This window comes from Haematobia irritans, chromosome 1 (genome assembly GCF_050003625.1).
Source record: "Haematobia irritans isolate KBUSLIRL chromosome 1, ASM5000362v1, whole genome shotgun sequence".
Taxonomy (NCBI): Eukaryota; Metazoa; Arthropoda; class Insecta; order Diptera; family Muscidae; genus Haematobia; species Haematobia irritans.
This window is the reverse complement of record NC_134397.1, coordinates 42102619-42124181: the sequence shown is the minus strand read 5'-3', so window position 1 is coordinate 42124181 and position 21563 is coordinate 42102619. Positions and strand designations below refer to the sequence as shown.

The following is a 21563-nucleotide window of genomic DNA, read 5'->3' as shown; positions in this document are numbered from 1 at the left end:
TTTTAATGGGTAATTTTAACTTTGTTTGTTTCAAATTGGTTAAAAACAGTTTAAGAATTCATAAAATGGTACAAATTATTAAAATTTTGTCGAAAAAAATGCTAAATCCAATTTGAAAAAATTGAGAATTTTTGAAAATATTTGATGTCAAACGTTTCAGACAAGCGGTAGAATCCATTAAAAATGATAAAAAATTATAAAAATTATTTATTTGACAAAATATCACAGACTTTTTTAATTTACATCTAAAACATTGAATTCGGATCACTCCTAACGAAGCGATGCAAATTCAGTGCAACGGCTGTTGAAATGGAGGACTTCCGTCCTATGACAAGCCCATGTTAAATTCATCGCTTCTGCGTCAATTTTGCACCACTTCCGGATCCAAAAAGAACATTTTCATTACTGTTTTGGTGACGCTTTTTTGGCTGGGTTATTATAAACCAACTTCGTAAATAGAATTTTTTCCCTTGGAGAAAAAATGGCATTACAAATGACAATAAAAAGGGGAAATCGATTAATTTTTTTAGTAATAATTCCCCCAAAAAAAATCAACGAAGTTGTAACAAAAACGCACAATTTTTCTGTAATTTCAAGTCAAAAATCACAAATTAAAAGCAAAAAGGGGAAGGGGCATGCACCAGAATGGGATGCATCCAACTACAGAATCCTCACAGATCTGTACATATTTTAAAAATTCTTTCATATTTACAGAATGAGGGCTTTACATTTCCTGTTTTAATATAGCTGCCTGTTCCTTAAACGAGCAATAATGCTCCGCGTGGCGTAAAAAGCTAACGAAATTTCATTTTTTTTCTTCTTCCGTTTTGATGAAATATATCCACTTCGCGCATAGGTGTTTTTCAAATATATTTATGACTTTTCAGGCTACACTGGGCCATAGATACGTCTCGATTTCCTTTTCCTATGCACTTTTTGGTAGTCATCTGCGGCAAAGAACCTTAGCACTTAATTTTACTAGTGGGGATAATCCAAATGACTTAAGTTGGGGTGCAATGTGGGCCAACAGGTATTTGAAGACAGCCTTTTTTTACCCTATAATATTTGTGAAACTTTGAAAAGCAAAGCAGGCAACTCAAGTGGGTTAAGGACATCGCGTAGCTTTCTCCTTTCTATCCTTTGGTCATTGCGTCTCTTACTCAAAACGTTTTTCAAGTTTTTCGCTTTTAACTCACCAATTCAATGCAATTTCAATTCAAAAGTTGTATTAAAAAATAAAACAATTGAAGTTAAACAGCAGACTTCGAATACTATAAATTATTTCTCCCTTGTTATTCTCTTCCCCTACTGTTTAGGATAGGAGGATTTTATTCCCAGGAAAATCATTACCCACGGAATATTCAGAAATTGGCTTTATAACAAGAAATTTTAGATATACATATGTCTTATTACAGTGAGACTTAAAACATTTAATTTGATAGTGGATTGAAATTGCATATAATCCCATAGGTTTGGGAATACTATTGAATCGTAATAAACAAAAATAATACTAGAAAAAATTATAAAGTTGACAAAATTTATTAAAATTTAACAAAATGGACTAAACATCGGGAACCAAATTTAAAAATTAAAATTAATTTGGACCAACTTTGGTCCGATCGGACCAAAATTACAAGGCTGTCATCCACACTCATAGAAAAAAGTCTGCTAAAAACAGCAGTCGATGTCTGCTGTTATATTTTTGTACTTCAGGACCTAATGAACAACAAATTATAAAATTTTTAATTTATAAATTTTTCCTCAAAGCATATTTAAGAACCAAAAGTTGTTTTTGGTATATTTTTGCACTGTAGTATACTTACAAGCTCCTAAATACGATCAGCAAACATTTTGTTTGCTGTTATGCCTCAATTCGTTAAATATTCAGATTTTTGGTCAAATACTATAGATATACATAAAATATTGTTTTAATTATGTTAAAACAATATATGTCAGTTGACATTTTTATTTGTTTCAGCCAAAATAAAACATGTTTTGCTGTAATCGAGCTTAAAAAATAGCAGGAAATGTTTGCTATTTCAGCAAACAGTTACTGCTGTCCCTTTTTCAGCAGACTTTCTGCTGTTTTAGCAGACTTTTCCGCTGTCCCTACTAACGAATTTCTTTGTGTGCATCGACATTTATTTGCGTGTGTATGCAATGTTCATGCAAGACGAATAAATATTTGATTGGTCTCACCGCTCACATTTTTTGATATATGTCTTAATACAATGAGACTTAAAACATTTTATTTTATAATGGATTGAAATTTTATATAATCCCAAAGTTTTGAAAATACTATTGAAGCGTAATAAACAAATATAATACATACTAGAAAAATGGATAAAATTGACCAAATTTATGAAAATTAAACAAAATGAACTAAATTCCCTTTGATTCGACAATCGCGGATCAAATTTAAAAATTAAAAATATTTTGGGCCACCTTTGGTCCGATCGGACCAAAATGGCAACACTGTCATCCATCGACACTTATTTGCATGTGTATGCAATGTTCATGCGAGACGAATAAATATTTGCTAGGTCTCGCCGCTCGCATTTTTTGCATATCTAGACTTTGCCATGAACTTCAAATCATTTTAAAGACGATGAAGCCATTTTTACAATCTCAATAAACTGTTGTTGATATTTATAAAAAGGGAAGTTTTCTTTCGAGTCTTCTTTTTTATTTTTTGTAATATAGCCTGGCTTTTAGAAAATAATATGTAATCGATTATGGCAAATGACTGGTTGATTTTAGGTTTATGTCTCCAATCCAAAAGTCTACAAACCTGAAAATTAAAACAAAGACACTATATCTCTCTATGTCTTGTCATGGTGGATCCAATCATATTGTCATAGCCAGCAACTTGCACGAACAACCAGAAACTAACTAGCGGCGACAAAAGTTCGGATGTTGAAAAATAAAACAAACCGAAGACTCATAAACACCAATACATTAACAAATAAAGAAAGCAATTTGCCGATTGAAGACAACTATGTAGGTATGTATGTACATGCCTTGTGGTTCAGACGTAAATTTGTGTGTAGTTACACATATATGTAGAGACACGAATTCATGGACAAATGATTGTCTAACTGATTTCGAACTTCCTAGAGCCATAACTTTTGCCAGGCCTTTAAAGAAATTAGTTAGATAGCCTTTTCTTCCAAGCCAATCGACGACAGACCGACCTTCACCCAAAGATTTATGCCAAATCATTATATATATATATAACCGGAAAACTTTGATGAAGACAAGATGGGAACATTAGGATACTTTATCAAGATATTACAACATTGTGCTACATACCTTTGAAGAATCACAGATCAATGTATTACCGGTTCCCACGGTTCTCTATCATTAGACATAGTTGTGTATGGGCATCTAACTAAGACTTCAGACTTCCTTTTTCATAATCACAGCACTTAAATCCTAGTTTCACTCATTCGTTGTATAGTTGATGGTCAATTCGATGTGCCTTAGATTGATGTTTCGCCAGATTTGAGACTTGAATATTTCCTGTTTCTTTGCCGTTTTCTATTTCCCCTCCTGTAATTGCACTGTTTTATGTATGTTGGTTTTTGGTCTCCTTCCTTTTTTTTTTTTGCTTTACTAATTTCATCCACAACAGGCAAATTCTTTTATTTTCTTCTGTAGCATTGATAATTTATATTGTTAATGGTTTATTGCAAGTTTTCTAAATTTTACTCGATTTTTAACATATCAATTCAACAATTTCCACCATAAGTATGAAGTATGCACGTACATTGTTAATATCGTAAATCGTAGTAATATCGTAAATCCAACGGAGATGGCAATTTATTATTATTATTGTACTATTCCATCTCTAAGGGTGAGTACTATGTTCGGGTTTCAAGTTGATAATCACTTTGTTTTCGCGATTACTTTTCCTGAAATAATCAAAATTATAAATGAAAACAAACATATTCCCATAATGCCTTGCCGAAATTTAGAGGAACAAGAAACTCCGCATCAATGGAGTTAATTTATCTGCTTTATATTAAACTGTTTTAACAAAGTAATCGCGAAAATTTCAACTCGAAAAGCGAACATATTACTTACCTTAAAATCGAAAATAAATCTGTAAAAGCAGAAAAAATTAGAACTTTTTTGGGTAAATTTGTTTATAACCTGATGGGGAATCATCCAAAGCAACATTTTAAAAAGTTTTTTTTAAGTGAATTATTAAAAAAAAAAAAAGAAAAGTGAATTTGCCATTTTTTACCGTTTCCTTTCTTCATTCATTCATTTCACCGAAAATAAACATATTCAATTTTTGCATTGGACCATTCCCCAACAAGTAGGGTTGCCAGATTCAAATGGCCTGTTGTCTGAAATTTTGGAAAAAGTTGGCTGGATTAAAAAAATATGTATTTCGTAAATCCCCAAATATGAGGAATAAAACTATTTATTAAAATATTTAAATAAATAATAAAAGCACAACAAATCATTTACCCTGCCAACATTTTTTGAATTTGGGGGCGCTTCTGAGAATCCCCACTACGTCGAAAACAGTCGTATACGATATCCAAATCTCCTCGGAAAAGCGCTGTCACTATTGAGATTTTGTACTACGCCAAGTTACTACAAAAAAGTATCGTATGAGTGCAATTTTAAGGTGCCCTTCTGGATACATTTAGAAGGACGCCAATAAGAGCCCCTTCAAGCAATCAGAGAAAGTGCATTTTAAGATAGTTGTAAAAGAATCATTGTGGTCAAGTAAAACACGATTGTTTAGATATTTATTAATTTTATTAAACATTTATAAATTCTCATAAATATAACAATCAGAAAAAGTGCATTTTAAGATAGTTGTAAAAGAATCATTGTGGTCAAGTAAAACACGAATGTTTAGATGTTTATTAATTTTATTAAGCATTTATAAATTCTCATAAATATAACATTTATACGACTATCACATCATAGTTAACATATTTTTGTGCATTAATAAAAGATTGATATTGAGTTACAAGTTGCAAGTTACATGTTGTAGCGTCTATCAGCCAGTGCTTTTATTCCCAATGGAGGCAGCGTGTCTGGAAAAATATTTGAAAAACTATCACTTTATTCCATTTGGAAAGTCAAAAATTGTTCACCAATATACCTTTCACAATTTTAAGCGAAATAACTATGTTTTCAGCACTTCATTATCGTTTTTATTTAAATAAATTATAAGAAGCTAGTTGTGGTTTATATTGAATTTAATAAAGTACCCGCGAAAATTTCAACGCGAAAATCGACTCATGGCTCGTAAGAATTCGAATACCATGATTTTGTTAGGTTTTATTGTAATTTATGTTAAATTTGCTATCGGAAGCAAACAAAATAAAATCAAATTAAATTTAATTAAACAATAACGCCTAGTATTGGAAGATTTACCCGTGTTTGATACCGTTTCGATATTGATATTGAAATTTATAAAACTAAATTATAGCAAGGCGGTACCTGAAGCAATGCAATTGAGGCTTAGCTAACGGAGACGAATCCGTTCGTTTACACGGAAAAAATTCACCAAAATTTTTCCAATTAAAATTTAAAGGTGGGTACTAATTTCGAATTTAACCGCTAAAACCGCAAAAATAAACCAGCAAAAAAAGTATGAAATGATACCTCTTTTATGTAAATTTTATTATAACTCAATGGAGAATAGTCCAAAGCGACTTTTCATAAAGTTTATATTCCTTAAAATGGATTAAGGTGGGTATTAAGTTCGAGCTTGGCCGCTAAAATCAAAACTAAATCTACAAAAACAGGATAAAATTATATCTTCTTGTTGCAAATTTTATTATAACTTGATGGAGAATGATTCAATACAAAAATTGAAAATGTTTATTTTTGGTGAAATGAATTATTAAAGAAAAGTAACCGTGAAAAAATGGCAAATTTAGCGCGAGAATGCAAACTTAATACTGGCCTTTATTCAAGGAACGTGAACGTGAAAAATTGCGGTTTTAGCGGATTAAGGCCAGTATTATGTTGATATTATCGCGCTACTTTTCTATAATGTTGTTGTTGTTGCCCTTAGGAGTTGGTATTTTCGAGTTTTTCGGGAGTATGGTGGTTTACAGTCCCATTTGCAGTCTGTTTTTGCAAATTTAGTTTTGATTTTAGCGGCCAAACTCGCTTTACGTTTAAAAACGCAAATATTTGAGTTATGCTTGAATTTCAAACAGCCCTCTAATTTTTTGAACACAAGTTGAGTATAAATCGAAATCATGGCCATCTAAGCGATCCATTGGTACACTACATATATCGTAAATTTTATTTTCCCATCACTGTAATCTGCGTAAATCAAAGTGTTGTGGGTTGTTTGATGGTTTTGTCTTCTATTAAATGTTGTAATGTAAAAATGGTCTATACATACTATGTAAACATGGCTTTAAGCCATATTTACATTACAGGATATCATTTAGTGCCTCTTTTGAAAATATTATATTAATGAAAATTAGCATGCACAGATTTTATGTACGTGTACACCCAAAGAAAATCCATTAAATTCCTCACATATTGTTCTTTGTCATAAATGTCATTGTAATATTTTTTTCATGTACTTAAAGAATAATACATATAAGCAAATATTTCTTTTAGGATCACAATGTTTTATAAGTAAATATTCCGTCGCATGATTTTCATATTCCTTTGTGTGTGCAATCGTAATCCTCATCCAGGTTAAAGTTCCACATTATTTAAATTAGATCCCGATGATGAAGGTAAGTCAACATCGCTAGGCGGTATAAATGTTCCCTTACTGAGGACTGATTTATTCTTTTCGGCAAGTTTTATCATCTCTGTTCGTAATTTATCCAAAATAGCATAGTTGGGCTGATTAATAGCTGCTTTACTTTGGAGTACAGTAATTTCTTGCTCTTCTTGTTTCTTTTCTTTGAATGTTTTTATCGAGTTATTACCATATAGACGCAAAAGGGAACCCCATGTTTTTATGTGCGGATGTATGATCTGAATTGGAAAGAGAACAAAATTAAAGATTTTGAAAGTAAATTTAAATTAAAAAATTAAGTTTCGAATTCCGAATTCTTTTAGGTCAAGTTTTCTTTTTTTTTTTTAATTATGAAATATCAAATTTTGAATATTAAAATTTTTGAAAATTTTAGTTTTCGTTTTTGAAGATTTAATATACTTATAGAAAAACAGATTTTTCCAAACACCGAAAATTGATTTTTTAAGTTTGAGCAACCTCAACCTATTTCTTTGGCCGAATACGAAGAAGATGTTTACTAAAAAAGACAAATTTCGGCCAAAGACAAAATCGAATTTTTCTTAATTTATCATTATTTAAGTTTCGAATGCAATGAATGCGAATGAAATTATGGAAAGCCGATTAGTCCAATGTGAAAATAACAAAAGGTCTATTAACAGAGATAAGAAGAAGCGGACAATTTGTCTTCTGCTTACGACTTGAGGCCTATACACAAATAGTTTAATAGATATTTTCTAATTTATTTGAACATTTTATTCTTTTAGAAACCACTTGGATTTAGATAGAAATCTTACCTGTAGTATGGCTTGGGATGCCAGCTGTTTACCTTCACGTTTATTTTTACATAATACTTTGGCCGTATGCTTACCCACCGTCATGGTGAACTCATTCTTTTTACTATGTGTTACATTAATCTCATAATTGATTTGTACATCTTCACCCAGGCCATAATTACGTTGCAAACATGTCAAAAGTATTGCATGAGGTGTTGGCTCTGTTGTCTTATTACAAAATTCCGTAACACGAGGGTCCTCTATTCGTATGTCATCAAAGACCTGTAAAAAAACCATTTATGAAAATTAAAATAAGGAAGAATTAAGGTGGATGTAACGCTGGTGACAAGGGTCTGAATGTGTAAGTTAACCTAACCCTATGAAAATTTCCCAGCAAAAAAATTGGAAGTTGTTCTAGAGGCACGAATTTAAAAGCACTTCCAAAAATGTTAGTTAGTTAGCTATTTTTGAACTCGAACTAGTCCTTCATCCCCAAACAACAGGCCATGAGTTTTTCAGTTATTCTATACAGTACAACATTATATTAAAGGAGAATATTCGCCCACGCTTCAAGAACGGGAAAGCCAAGTAAAAGATTCAGCGATTTACATGTTCAGTAAAATGAACACGGATGCAGTTGAAACTACTCTGACTCGGGTCCAAATCTTAGAGTTAATAGACGTCATTAGGTCAAAAAAGACCAAAAACATAGTTTCTTATCTAATATATATTTGGTTCCCCGCCTTATTCATTCAGTATGAGTGTGTCGTCCTTTGATAATAATATTGGCCCCATTATATGTGATGGATCTTACATAAAGTCTGTACTTTTGCCTTTCAATAAAAATCTCAATGTCTCCCGTCTTAACTGTAGAAGGGTTAAGCCTCCTAATAAGCTTGAGGAATTTAAATGCATTATGGATAATTGTTTCCTTGATTTGTTTGCAATAACTGAGACGGTTATTGCAAGAATAGCTGACGGTTGTCAGCTATTCTGGTCACGCAGTTTCCATACCTGGCTATAAGTTTTGACGTAATGATAGTCAATTTGCTTCTAGGGGGGTTGGTGTAGGTATCTACATAAAGAATTGTTTGAACTATAAATTTGTTTATAAGTAATTTGTTCCATCATTCCAAATCAACTTTACTTCGATCTTTTTGCAATAGTTATGATTTTTCTGTTATACATAATTCGCTACCCACTCACTTTGATTTGGGAAGACAAACTACATAGCTTATTGATTATATGTTGGTAAGCGATCATTCCTTTTGTTCTTTCTCTTGTCAAGCTCAGAGTCCGTCTATCTCAGATCACTCACTCATAATTTCCAGTCTCGGCTTTATCTCTTCTTCATCAGCAGCTTATATTGAGATTACAGGGATTACAACTAGAGGTGTGCACGTGACACGAAATTGTCGTGACTCACGCGTGAGTCGTGAGTCACGCTCATGGCAACGGCGTGAGTGTGCGTGAGCGTGATTAACAAACCAAAATGTCGTGCGTGAGTCACGAAAATATTATTTTAGTGAGTGTGCGTGAGTAAAGATTTACGCTCACGAAAATAATCCCGCTCACCAACATAAAACGCTTAAGAGTTAAATTCATTTACAATTGTAGTGACACCTGGGATGTTAAGAGGGTAATAACGCTCTCGATTTTAATAATGCTCATATTTTCAGACACGTCGCTAAGGAAAATTACTCAAAAAATTGTTCGTGAGTCACGACATTTTTCGTTAGTCACGATATTTTTTGTGAGTCACGGTATTTTTCGACATTTTCGTGCGTGAGTGTGCGTGAGTACAAATTTTCTTTTCGTGAGTGTGCGTGAGCATGAGTCCTACCAAACAATATCGTGCGTGAGTGTGCGTGAGTAAGATTTTTCCGTCGTGAGTGTGCATGAGCGTGAGCAAAATATTACTCACGTGCACACCTCTAATTACAACAATATAGATCAGGATGGTTTTATGGCATGTGTAGGATCAACCATACGTTGTCTTCAATGCTATGGATGTTGATACTAAGGGGGTATATATTTCTTCACTTTTTGCTGATCTATTTCAAGGACCAAGGTCTCTTTCATTTGCTGCTTTTCACATCTTGTAAGTACCACAATTAGGCTAAAACGGTCATTACACACAAAAAAATTCACGAAATTTTTTCCAATTAAAATTTGAATTGAGTTTTAAAAAATATTCAATTAAAAATTTAATTGATTCAACAAATTTTTAAATTGAAACAAAAATCAATCACAAAAATAATAGTATCAATTAATTTTTTAATTGGATCAATTAACTTTTTAATTGACCTTCAATTAATTTTTTAATTGATACTATTATTTCTGCGATTGAAGACATTTCAATTAAAAATTAATTGGATCAATTAATTTCGTGATTGAATCAGAAAAAAATTTTTTTTGTGTAGGAAAGCTAGGAGGAAACATTTATCTAGTCTCTTTGAGGGGCTGAACTCTTCTGGCTTATGGAAGCTAATTCGTGACTCGGGATGTGTTAGTGAGGATTCTGTAGACTCTGACTTGGACGTTAATGATGTCAATCGATTTTTCACAGATGTATATTCATCTTTTAATTACTTTGAGGATTTGGACCCTAAAGGCCTGTAATCCGAGTCAACTTTCTCATTACACTGTATAGATGAGTGTGAGTTGGTTGATGGCATGGATAAGGTTACATCCAAGTCATTAGGGGTTCAAGGAATTAAATTAACTAAATTTAGTTCTTATGTTGTTCCCTCTTGTCATTACAACTAACACAATAACTACTTTCTAATTGAACTTACCGATAAATCTTTTTGATTACTCTTTGCCACCGCACTCTTATCCTGTTTGACTCCCGTAATTTTATCCTTCATTTCGGGTATAAGAATTTCCAATGTTTCTCTTGCTGCTTCCGATTTAGCTTGTCGTTTACTTGTCCCATACCCTGTGCCATATTTCAAATCATTTATTGATACCGTAGCAGCATATGGGGTGGCAGCATTTTCCAATTCTTTAAATTCATATGTAGGCTGTTTCTTCAGGGCATGTTGGACATATTCGTGTAGTATACACACATAACTCTTACCACTTGGATTCATAATCCATTCGCGACGTGCACGAGGATTCGATTTACCATCACCTGGTACTAGAACAGGAAATTTAATAAGTTTTGTACCATCGGGCAGTGTTGGTCTTTGGATATTTTTGAGATTTTTTCTATTTTTTGTAAATTTACGGCGTGCATTCCATGAGCGAAAGCGTAGAACACGTATAACACGAAATTTAAATATTTTCTGACAATATTGATTGAATTGTTCGGGTGTGAGAGATTCTTTTTGTATGTTTTCATTGACGGTAACTATTTTGGCAGCTGGAACTAAACTACGTAATTTGTCTTTGTCTTTATCTGCATTGGAATTACTTTCGGCATTTGTTGTTGAAGCGGCAGAAGTGAGTTCTTCAGCAGATGTTGTGGTTGTCGAGGATTCATTTGCGTTTTCTTTATTACCGGGTAAGTCATTTTGTTCTCCATTTGCACCGCTAACTAATGATGTTACAGGTGACGTCATATTTTTATCATCTGAATTTAAGGAGGCTGAAAATCCAAAGGGACATTTTGAGCTTGATACAGTGGAAGAAGATACAACATCATTATCCATCTCTTGATGATTAGTATTTTCTTGAGATTTTCGTAATTCTGCCTCAGCCTCTTCGGCCAAAGCTCGGCGATAATTTAAACAAGGAATTGACCCCACCGGTATAGCATGTTTCTGAAAAAAAAAAACACAAAATTCGTTAAATCATGGAACATCGTAGTTTATATATTTCATACCCTTGCACTTCCTGTACCCAAGAAATATGGTCTTGTTGTTGAAACCACTCGTGTCTTTTTGTGCAGATATAAAGGCATGCCACTGTTATGCGTTACCTGTACCCATCCCTCGGGTAATACTTCAAAGTGATTGTGTCGCTTTTCTTAACGAGATTTTATGTGTGATGTTAACAATGAGTTTCATACGTTTGATTTGTACTAATCTTTTAGCAGACATTCTTACCTTCCAGTACAGTCTTAAATCTTTCCTCGTATTTTGGTTTTTTTGAAACTTTCAAATCATCCGGCAAATTTTCATCTAATAAATTTTCTATCTCTTCATCGTCCAAATCCAATTCTGATGATTCGTCACCTCCATCGTCATCTTCTCCGTTTTGTTGGTTGCTAGCAGCACCATCGCCATTCTCACTGCCATTATCTAAAGTTCGTATTAAAATTGTGTTATAATAAAAAATGATATATGATAGTTTTTTTGTGTATTGGTATTACGCATATATAACGGAACTAGGAATACAAAAATCCCAAATCGAACTTGGATTAATTGACTTTTGCATTGAAGATAGAATCAATTCGACTACTTGTCTTTGTTGTTAGTCAAAATTGACCAATCGATCGTTAACGAAAAAGTAGAAAAGTAGTATTTGAATTGAAAAGTGGTGTGATTTAGCTATTTTTATTGTGAAAATTCGTTAATTCAATAAATTTTTAAAACGATGAAAATTGGAAAAATCGAGTTTTCGAAATTTGGAAAAGGGTGGAAATTCGAAAGTAGATTTTTTCAATTTAAAAAAATTATAAGTCGACCTATAGGTTAGGTATAGCGGCCCGATATTTCAGGCTCACTTAGGATTAAACATCAGCTTCTCGTGACATTTTAAAAACTTTAGATTTTTCATATTTCGGTGGATTTTCAGTAATAGCCCATTCACATTAGGCTCGAAATCTACTAAAAGTAGATTTGAAATCCCTTTTTTATAAGGCAAACGACAGTTGAAATCTACTTAAAGTGAATTTTGGAAGTGTAATGTGTATGAGGTATAAAAAAAAAACCTTCAAAAGTACATTTTAACTTTTTGATAAAAAAAACACAATTAATCAAAAAGTTTTGACATTTGAACCCTTACACCAACAACAAAGAATTTGCAAATAAGCAATACCGCAGCGCCTCTAGCGGTCAGTCAATAACCTCTCGCTTTCACCCTTTAACAATAACGTTTATTCTATACCCGGATAACATTACCGGCTGCATTGAAGCCGAAGCGAAGTTAACATGAACTTAAGGATTATCACATCAGCTTATCCAAGCTGCGACTATGGAATTGGAATTTGGTTGATTTCGGTCCATTTTCGCCAAATCGGTAATTTCTTAAAAATTTTCTATAGATATAAAATTTATACAAACATTTTTATAGAAATAAAATTTTTACAAAATTTTCTATAGAAATAAAAGTTTACCAAAATTACAGAAATAAAATTTTGTAAAATTTTGTGATAACTTTCAATAGAAATAAAATTTTGACAAATTTTACTATAGAAATAAAATTTTGACAAAAATTTCTACAGAAATAAAATTTTGAGATAATTTTACTATAGAAATAAAATTTTGTTGTTTTTGATTTCAGCTTAAAACCATGCATTGACTAAACTACAAGTGTAGCTCAACCAACAAAGGAAAATAATGTTTGTCAAATTTATTTGGGCAAAGCCCTATAGACTGCAAGATGGTTGGATGGACGCACGTTTCGGAATTACCACATTCCTCATCAGCATTCTCTACTTGCAGCAAAACTATCAACCAATTATCAGAATAAATTCAAGCAGTTCACTAAACCAAAAACTGAACCACACTTGAACCTTCCGAAAAAAAGGTTTATGATAGCCGGCCTTTGCCGAAATAATAATAAAATTTAATATAATTAATAACAAAATTTTAACAACAATTTCTATAGAAATAAAATTTTTCCAAAATTTCCTATAGAAATAAGATTTTGACAACATTTTGTATAGAAATAAAATTTTGTATAGAAATAAAATTGACAAAATTTTCTATAGAAATAAAATTTTGACAAAATTTTCTATAGAAATAAAATTTTGACAAAATTTTCTATAGAAATAAAATTTTGACAAAATTTTCTGTAGAAATAAAATTTTGACAAAATTTTCTATAGAAATAAAATTTTGACAAAATTATCTATAGAAATAAAATTTTAACAAAATTTTCTATAGAAATAAAATTTTGAGAAAATTTTCTATAGAAATAAAATTTTGAGAAAACTTTCTGTAGAAATAATATATGCTGTGATTTGTAATTATAATTGTTGATTTGTAATTGTAACTTTAAATGATTCGAAATTGTAAATCGTACCAAGATTAATCACATACTGTAATTTAAAAGATTTTGTATATCTTGTAGTATGCGAATGAATAAAATAAATAAATAAAAAAAAATAAAATTTTAACAACAAAATTTTCTACAGAAATAAAATGTTGACAAAAATCTCTACAGAAATAAAATTTTGACAAAAATTTCTACAGAAATAAAATTTTAACAAAAATTTCTATAGAAATAAAATTTTGAGAAAATTTTCTATAGAAATAAAATGTTTACAAAATTTTTACAGAAATAAAATATTGACAAAAATTTCTATAGAAATAAAATTTTGACAAAAATTTCTATAGAAATAAAATTTTGAGAAAATTTTCTATAGAAATAAAATTTTAACAAAAATGTTCTATAGAAATACTATTTTGACAAAATTTTCTATAGAAATAAAATTTTGACAAAAATTTCTACAGAAATAAAATTTTGACAAAATTTTCAATGGAAGTAAAATTTTGGAAAAATTTTAACTTTTAAATGAATATCATTTAATTTAAAAAATGGTCCGCTGGTACGAATTTTGGTCCAACTTTGGAAAAATGTTTGTCCAAAATAATTGTGGCAACGCTGTTTGCCATATTGAGTGAACGATTTTTTTATCCACAGTAGGAAAATATTTTATTATTTAATATAGCACCCACATTATATTTATCTTTTATTTATTTTCCTTTTGCAAAATAATATTCAAGCATGAGCATGAAAAAAAAAAAAAGCTTCACCTGTCTCAATGACATCCATTCGCAATATAGGTAGCATACGCATTTTCACTGATACTATTATATCGTTGTTATGGATGAATCTTTGCTAGATATCGTTATGTTCACTAAGTATTATGGTGGAAAATCACATTTTCTTCATTTTGTCATGCAATTATTATAGAGAGATTATTGGGTGTAAACTAAAAATAGATTTGAATGTTTAATTTTCTGCCACTACATTACTACCGATTTTTTATAACAATCTTAACTTGTACAAATCTTTTGCCTAACTGGAGTCTACCAGTGGGTTTTTTCATAAATACCTTTAAAAAAAGATACACAGCCTCTTTTTTACGGGCTTTTCTTATCTTCTTATCATTAACTGTATGGAGAGTGTGAGTACGATTGAGGTATGAGCAATTTGTGTTGATTTTGTGATAAGAAAAAAAAGAATGTTAGATTTGATTTCTCAAGATTTACAAAAGCGATAAAGCGAGAAATGACAACAATTATGCCAACCCTCAGACCTGGAACAATGTGTTTTCTAAATTACATTTAAATATACACCGTTTAATCCATATCATAGTAATCAAATTGAGTTGTATACTATTGAAAACGAAGTATCGTATAAAATGTAATCGCGAGAACAAGTTTTAGGTTTTAGGTAAATGGAAATTTATTTTCGACCAACCAATACAATTAATTTCGATCATGATATTTGTTTTATTACCAGCTCATTATACTATTTAGAAACCTTCTTTTGCATTTGCAGCTGATTGATAGGTTAGGATAGGTATAATGGCACTCATTGATAAGGGAGAAGTTCACCAGCTGTGGTATCAAATGGACTGAATTATTTAGAAACCTTCTTTTGCATTTGCAGCTGATTGATAGGTTAGGATAGGTATAGTGGCACTCATTGATAAGGGAGAAGTTCACCAGCTGTGGTATCAAATGGACTGAATAGTCTATGTTAACACAAAATAACGGGATATTTTAAGCTCATTGATGAACTTCTCCTTTATCGCAGAGTGCTACCCGATTCTATATTAATATAATATATATTAATCTTTAATGATAAGGAAAAATCACTTAGAATGCTGGTCACAGCATTACTGAGAGTGAATAATCCACAGCTGAAAAACTTCGTCGAAACGGGAATTGAACCATAGAACCCATAGTATATAAGGCTGGCATGATAAGCAATGCACCACGGTGGCTCTCAGCTATTATAAGAGAAATGTGATATACGTGCGCCTAATTAGGGACAGCTTAACAATTGTTATTCCAAAGAATCTATTTAGCCAATTCTTCCCTTATTTGCATATTTTTGTTTTTGGCCTGACTACAATGGAATAAATTGTGTTCCCTACAAACTTATTTTCGGTGACATATCCTTAAGAGTCTATTATCGCGTATATTTTCAAACAAATAGGGACACAAAGTTAAACAATTACGAAGTTTTTAATATTTTGTAGCAAAACCATTATTATTGATTACTGCTTCAGATCTGCGAGGCATTGAGTTCACCAAATTTTCACACACCCACTTTGTGGGATCGATTCCCATGCATTCAGTGTACAAATCATCAACATTTTTGATTTTCAAAAGCCTACCTTTGGACTTTACGACTTCCTCTAAGTTCTCGATGAGATTTCGATCTGGGTGCTAACCACGGCATTCGATATCAAGAACTTTTGATCGAAATCTAAATTTTTCGGATCACGAGAGTTTTTCTGATCGACAATTTTTTCGATTGGTAAATTGCAATAGTAAAACATTTTTCACTTGTTTTTTACATTGTTTTCGCCATATAGAAATAGTAAATATATTAGTTGTTGCTAATTTGTAGTAAATTTACATATAATGAACATATTTTGAATATTTAGGACTAATGCAACTCCAATAAAAGTTAAATAAAAATTGGTCGTAGTCGAGTTCGGGAGCGAGCATCCTAGCTTGGCAAAGAACCATATATAAAGTGCACATGCTACATCGATATCCAAGAGATTGTGATCAACCAAATACCGTACCATTCCGTGATAACATAACGCTTCTGGACCACCTTGTAAGAATAGTGAATTATGAAGGTTTCCACTCGCAAAAAGTTTTAAGACGGCAGACAATTGTAAAGTGATAGAATTGACGTTGACATGCCACCAAAAATTATTTTCCATTTGAACGCCTCCTTCGTCAGCCGAAATCGTCCATTGAGCCTGCAAAAGGTGACTTTGTAACAGTGCACACCATTTCAAACCCATGTTCTTACACCAATAACAATGTGCACTAGATAGGGTCACGAAAAAAAGTTGATGCGGTCACCCCCCAGTTTTGTAGCATATTCGAAGACAATTGCAGAACACCAAAACTTTTTTTCGTGCACCCTACGACCCCCAAAATACAATTTATTGTGATGTGTCGTCATTTGAAGTCCGATCGAAAAGAAACGCATATGGTTGTTCGTGGTTGATCAGGATATTTCGTGCATTGGTCATTTTTAACTCCGACGTCAAATTTGATTTTTAATTTTTTTATTTCGCTTCGTATACCCCTATGATGCCCATTTCTGATAACCATTATAAATTTGTGACGCTAACTTAATTTTGTCATTTCATTTTGTTCTGCTTCGTTTTTTGCTGTTGGCAATGCTTGAGAAATTGCATCAAATTTCGATCGAATCCCGTGATCCAAACTTTTAATCGTATCGACAATTTTTTCGATACGATTATGAATTCGATATCGAATGCCGTGATTAGCCCCCTGGACTGCATGATGGCCACTCCATAACTCTAACCGATTTATCCACAAACCATTGATTTATGCGCTTTACAGACTATCAGTTATTCCGGACGAAATGTCGGTGTTTGTAAAGATTCTTACAGTGTGTCGGATCGATACGACTTGTCGGCAATGACTAAATAATCGGTAAATGTGTTATCGTAACATAAACATGCAGCAGTATCGATTATGCCTTCGGACTTAACTTATAATGTGAACAATATATGGGATATGTTCGACACGAGCACTGTCGTCCGGAATACACACAAAAAAAATTTTTTCTGATTCAACCACGAAATTAATTGATCCAATTAATTTTTTAATTGAAATGTCTTCAATCACGAAAATGATAGTATCAATCACAGTTTTAATTGGGCATAGAAAAAATTCTTGATTAAAAAATTAATTGATTTCATTACCAAATTTCAATTAATTTTTTAATTGATTCAATTAAAAATTTAATTGATGTTGATTGCAAAACTCAATTAATTTTGTAATTAAAAAAGGTAACTATTTTCAATTACATTCTGAATTGGCTCAGAATTTTTATTTGGATTAACAATTGATTGTTTGAAAAAAACAAATTTAATTAAAAATTTAAAAAAAAAAGTTCATCACTTTTTTAACTGACTTACCCCCATTTTCATGAAGCTCCGTTAGTGCTACGTTAGCTAACGAACTTTTAAACCGTACTATAGACATATCTGTCATCCCGCCTATATATTCTATATGTCAGTTAGACACCTAACTGCTAAAAAATTTTCAGTTAAAATTAATCGGAGAAAAGATATTTCCATTTTACTTTCTGTTAACTGGGAGTTAAAGTCTAACGGAGCTACATGAAATTGGCCGTTAGTCTTCCGAATTTGAATAAAAGTTAATTGTATCAATTAAATTTTTAATTAAAAATTTTTAAATTTTCAATCATTGACTAAATTAACTTAATGTTTCTATCTTGATTAAAAAGTTAATTGTACCAATTAATTTATTAATTGAAAAAAATTTCAACTTCAATTAACTTTTTAGTTGGAAATATTTTGGTGATATTTTTTTCTGTGTAACTGATAGTCTGTAAAGCGCATTACATGGCGATCGTTATTCTGCAGACCATTATCCTGCTGAAATATCACGCAACCGGAAAAAAACACTTTTGGCAAAGTTACGGTAGATTCAGTGTAGCCAATGACATTCTTTAGACTACAGATGCTAAGTCAAAACAAAAAGTGTGAAAACTTGACATTTTATCCACTGAAATATTTTGGAATAGAGCATCTCACGATTGTAACCCTAATTAATTGCACGGAGATGTATATCTTTTTTTATACTAAAAATGCACCAAAAATGTCAAAAGTCGCGATGTCAAAAGTCTACTTTTCCACATTTGCAGTAATCGTAATCGACTTTTCAAATTTTCAATAGCTTGTATAAAAATGAAGATATTCGTGATCGACTTCAAACGTGTTAAGGTCATTGTATTATAATGGGCTACAAAATCCTAGTTCAAACTCTTCAAAGTGAACAAAATATTCATGGATTGTACAATACATAGTTAAAAACTAAATTGATATTCTTAATAAATTAAAAAGTAAAATTGTAAACTTTATATTTGATTTTTTGTAATTTTTGTCAAATTGACGAAACGAACTTCAATGTTTGCCCATTTTTAGCTAATGGACTCTTGAACAAAATCGACTTAAAATCGATTGCCTGTAAGAGCCAAATGCCACTATCCTATTGAATTTTCCATTTGGGCCATTTTAGAGAGCAAAGTATATAACAAACAATGAATGTGCCGAAGAAAGCCAATATTGCTGCTCTGTATAAAAACAGTGGACTCCGGTACCACAATGAAAGTACGTTAGTCTTGCAATGACAAAGGCGTCAGAGTCGATTCTCGTCTGGGGTGGCACTAGCAAGTATAATTTACAAACGTAAATTATTAAATCAATCCTTTGTTCGTCTACGATGAAACAAAATATAAAGGGAACCAGCCAACAGCTCCTCTAGTGGAGAATAGTACGAAAAAAACGAACACCCATTCCCACCCATTCAGCAACTCCTAATCTAAATCCGGATCGAAGTTAAAATGAATTTTAGGATTATCGCAAAAGTTGTTCCAATGTGGTACAATAACAATATAGCGCCGGAATGACGCAAAATAACATTTGGGTAGATTGTAACTAGTTTTTAGCTGACTCAGACCAATAAAAAGTCAAAAGATTGTCATAGCGAGCAAAATTGATTGAAAACTAAATTTTAGATTACTTCCACACATTTTTTCTCTTGAAATAACATTGACTGGTAATTAATACTTTGTGTCTTATATCCTGTAATATAGGTAATTGACTTCTAAGGCAATTTTATGTTACCATTGACCAAACAACACAATTAATATGTGCAATAAAATGAGTCCAAAATAGTGTCGGGATGGTTAACTTTACAAGAGAGAACTTCCTTGTTGAATATAAATTGAACCAGATATCATCAGTCGCCCCTTTGCTACGTACAATATTTCGTCTATATTCGTCTGTCGGCTAGGATTGATGCTTCATTCATTGTCATATAACCTTACCCCTTTTTACTCGCCGGGCAAGTAAAAAAATACTCTGGCGCCTTCTATGTGCCGTTGAGATTCAAATGAATTCAGAAGCCGTATACAAAATATGTAATCTCCTTAAGATTGATCTCGCAAGGAGAATACGTATAATCCTCAAGTGTAGCCAATACAAAGGCCTTCCCTGATGGTGAATCTTTCATCACCAGTAACAAGGTAATGCCGATGCCAGCAACATTGTTTTTATTTCATAGTCTAGTCGTTGGAAGATATATGGCCCAAAAGCTACATAATCACAGGCTACTAACTCATCTATACAGAGCCGTGTCATATACCTGTATAGTCTAGCTTAGGAATCTCCTGTTCAAATTTGTAAAACGTCTAATTTTATGACTATCTTGACTTTTTGATGGGTTATGAAAAGTAAACCCAAAGAACCTTTGGACCTGTCTCATACATTCCTAACAGAATACTTCTACCATGAATCGTATTCATGGTATTAAAGATATTTATACCAAAATTCTTCTCAATTCATTATGAAGCGTAAAGCTTTTTTCATCATTCGTAATTTATTTTTGTTGTAGGTTTTTGGGTTTTTTGTTGATCTTGATATTGAGTATTAATTGTTCATTGTAAACAAGTTTTATGGCTTCCCAAGAAATGCAAAATAATACAATCGCTAATTGGGCCTAAGCAGATATATAGGTTTTATGCTAAATGGGGAATTTCGAGAATGGGGAATTTGTTATAATTGGCCATGGGGCTTTGAAATTACAAATAAAGTATGAATGAATGAAAAAAAAAAAAAAATTATCAAATATACATACCCTCCTCATCGCCATCAGAATTTGAGCCAACTTCATCCAACACTTGAAAATGCCTCAATTGTTGATCCAAGGTTTGGCTATTGCTATCCTCCTCGGCGCGATTGCGCATCTCTTCAATGGCGCTTAGAGAGAAACCAGCATTTTTCATTGCATTTGCATGATCATCCAAAGATTCGTCCATTAATTTTATTCTCTTGGCCTCAGGTCCTTGTTCACTTCCTCCAGCCGGATCAGATGTCAACTTCTTGCCAATGTTATTCGCATCCATGGTATGTATATTTATGTATTATGAATGTAGTAGTTATGTACTTTAAGGCATTAATGTACGTTAGAAACTTTTATTGATTTTTTTGATGTATATAAATTTAACCAATTTTGGTTTCAGATTTCATTTAAACTAGAGTTACTACAAACAAAATAAAAAGTTGCTCATAAATTTGCGTAGATTATTGGGAACACTCGTTTTAATAGCCAATTAATTTAATCCAACATTAGTTTATACATGGGAACTGCTTTTGCAACAAAAGCATAAATTGGATTCAACTAATTGATTATGCGAGCACCCTGTGCCAAAAACAACACTAATTCTAGAAGATTTTATAAGACGATTCTTCCTGTGCCTTGATTTGATCTTTTTTTGTCAACACTTCGTGGAATTGAAATTTCCCGTCATGTCCGATGATGCTTGCAGTCCTGACGTCCGTATATTGAGTCTTTCGCAATGGTTTTTGATATCATATTATAATTTATTACATAAAAATTGACATAAAACCTATTGCAAAAGTACTCCTCCACTGTTTTATATATAGTGAAAATGATAAACAATTTTTACTTGTTCTTTTTTGTATTTTTAAAACACTTATAAATGCAAAGAAATTGTTGATGGTGCAGAAAAATCACTTATTCTTCTTCTTATTTCGAGATGGAAAAACAAGGATGGAAAATGCTGTATTACAGTACATTTTTTAGTACTTCTTCACAC

General features: G+C 31.9%; 2 protein-coding genes and 1 long non-coding RNA gene across 6 annotated transcripts in view; 1 reads left to right on the top strand and 2 right to left on the bottom strand.

The window, feature by feature from the left end:
* The window catches only part of Zmynd8 (Zinc finger MYND-type containing 8), a 33025-nt gene extending 29253 nt beyond the window's left edge, over positions 1 to 3772 (bottom strand). For both annotated transcript variants that reach the window (XM_075290071.1, XM_075290073.1), the window contains exon 1: positions 3313 to 3772. The gene's annotated coding sequence lies outside the window, so the exon portion shown is untranslated. The remainder of the gene's footprint in view (positions 1 to 3312) is intronic.
* A 2554-nt stretch (positions 3773 to 6326) lies between these two features.
* Positions 6327 to 13272, top strand: LOC142220758 (uncharacterized). The gene is made up of 3 exons (XR_012717913.1): positions 6327 to 6489; positions 6613 to 6734; positions 12967 to 13272. It is a non-coding gene; the product is annotated as an uncharacterized LOC142220758 (long non-coding RNA).
* pasha (microprocessor complex subunit partner of drosha) lies at positions 6532 to 21461 on the bottom strand. 3 transcript variants are annotated; one of them, XM_075290074.1, is made up of 7 exons: positions 21414 to 21461; positions 20582 to 20987; positions 11568 to 11762; positions 11345 to 11487; positions 10314 to 11282; positions 7537 to 7797; positions 6532 to 6981 (listed from the first exon to the last, which is right to left on the bottom strand). In XM_075290074.1, exons 2-7 carry the CDS (start codon positions 20847 to 20849, stop codon positions 6694 to 6696), a joined length of 2124 nt encoding a protein of 707 aa, XP_075146189.1. In that variant the 5' UTR covers positions 20850 to 20987; positions 21414 to 21461; the 3' UTR covers positions 6532 to 6693. The 3 variants fall into 3 exon arrangements, with proteins under 3 accessions (XP_075146189.1, XP_075146190.1, XP_075146191.1); XM_075290075.1 differs by having other exon boundaries at positions 20582 to 20889; positions 21414 to 21460; XM_075290076.1 differs by lacking the exons at positions 20582 to 20987; positions 21414 to 21461 and adding an exon at positions 14444 to 14695.
* Between the last annotated feature and the right edge of the window lie 102 nt (positions 21462 to 21563).

What these genes read in the sequence shown, in the direction of transcription:
- pasha (XM_075290074.1), bottom strand. Translation starts at nt 20,849, where the DNA reads ATGGATGCGAATAACATTGGCAAGAAGTTGACATCTGATCCGGCTGGA. An exon ending in TTCTGATGGCGATGAGGAGG is followed by an intron (nt 11,763 to 20,581) that starts GTATGTATATTT and finishes TACGAACTTTAG; the next exon opens with ATAATGGCAGTGAGAATGGC. An exon ending in CATCCCAAGCCATACTACAG is followed by an intron (nt 6,982 to 7,536) that starts GTAAGATTTCTA and finishes TTTCCAATTCAG; the next exon opens with ATCATACATCCGCACATAAA.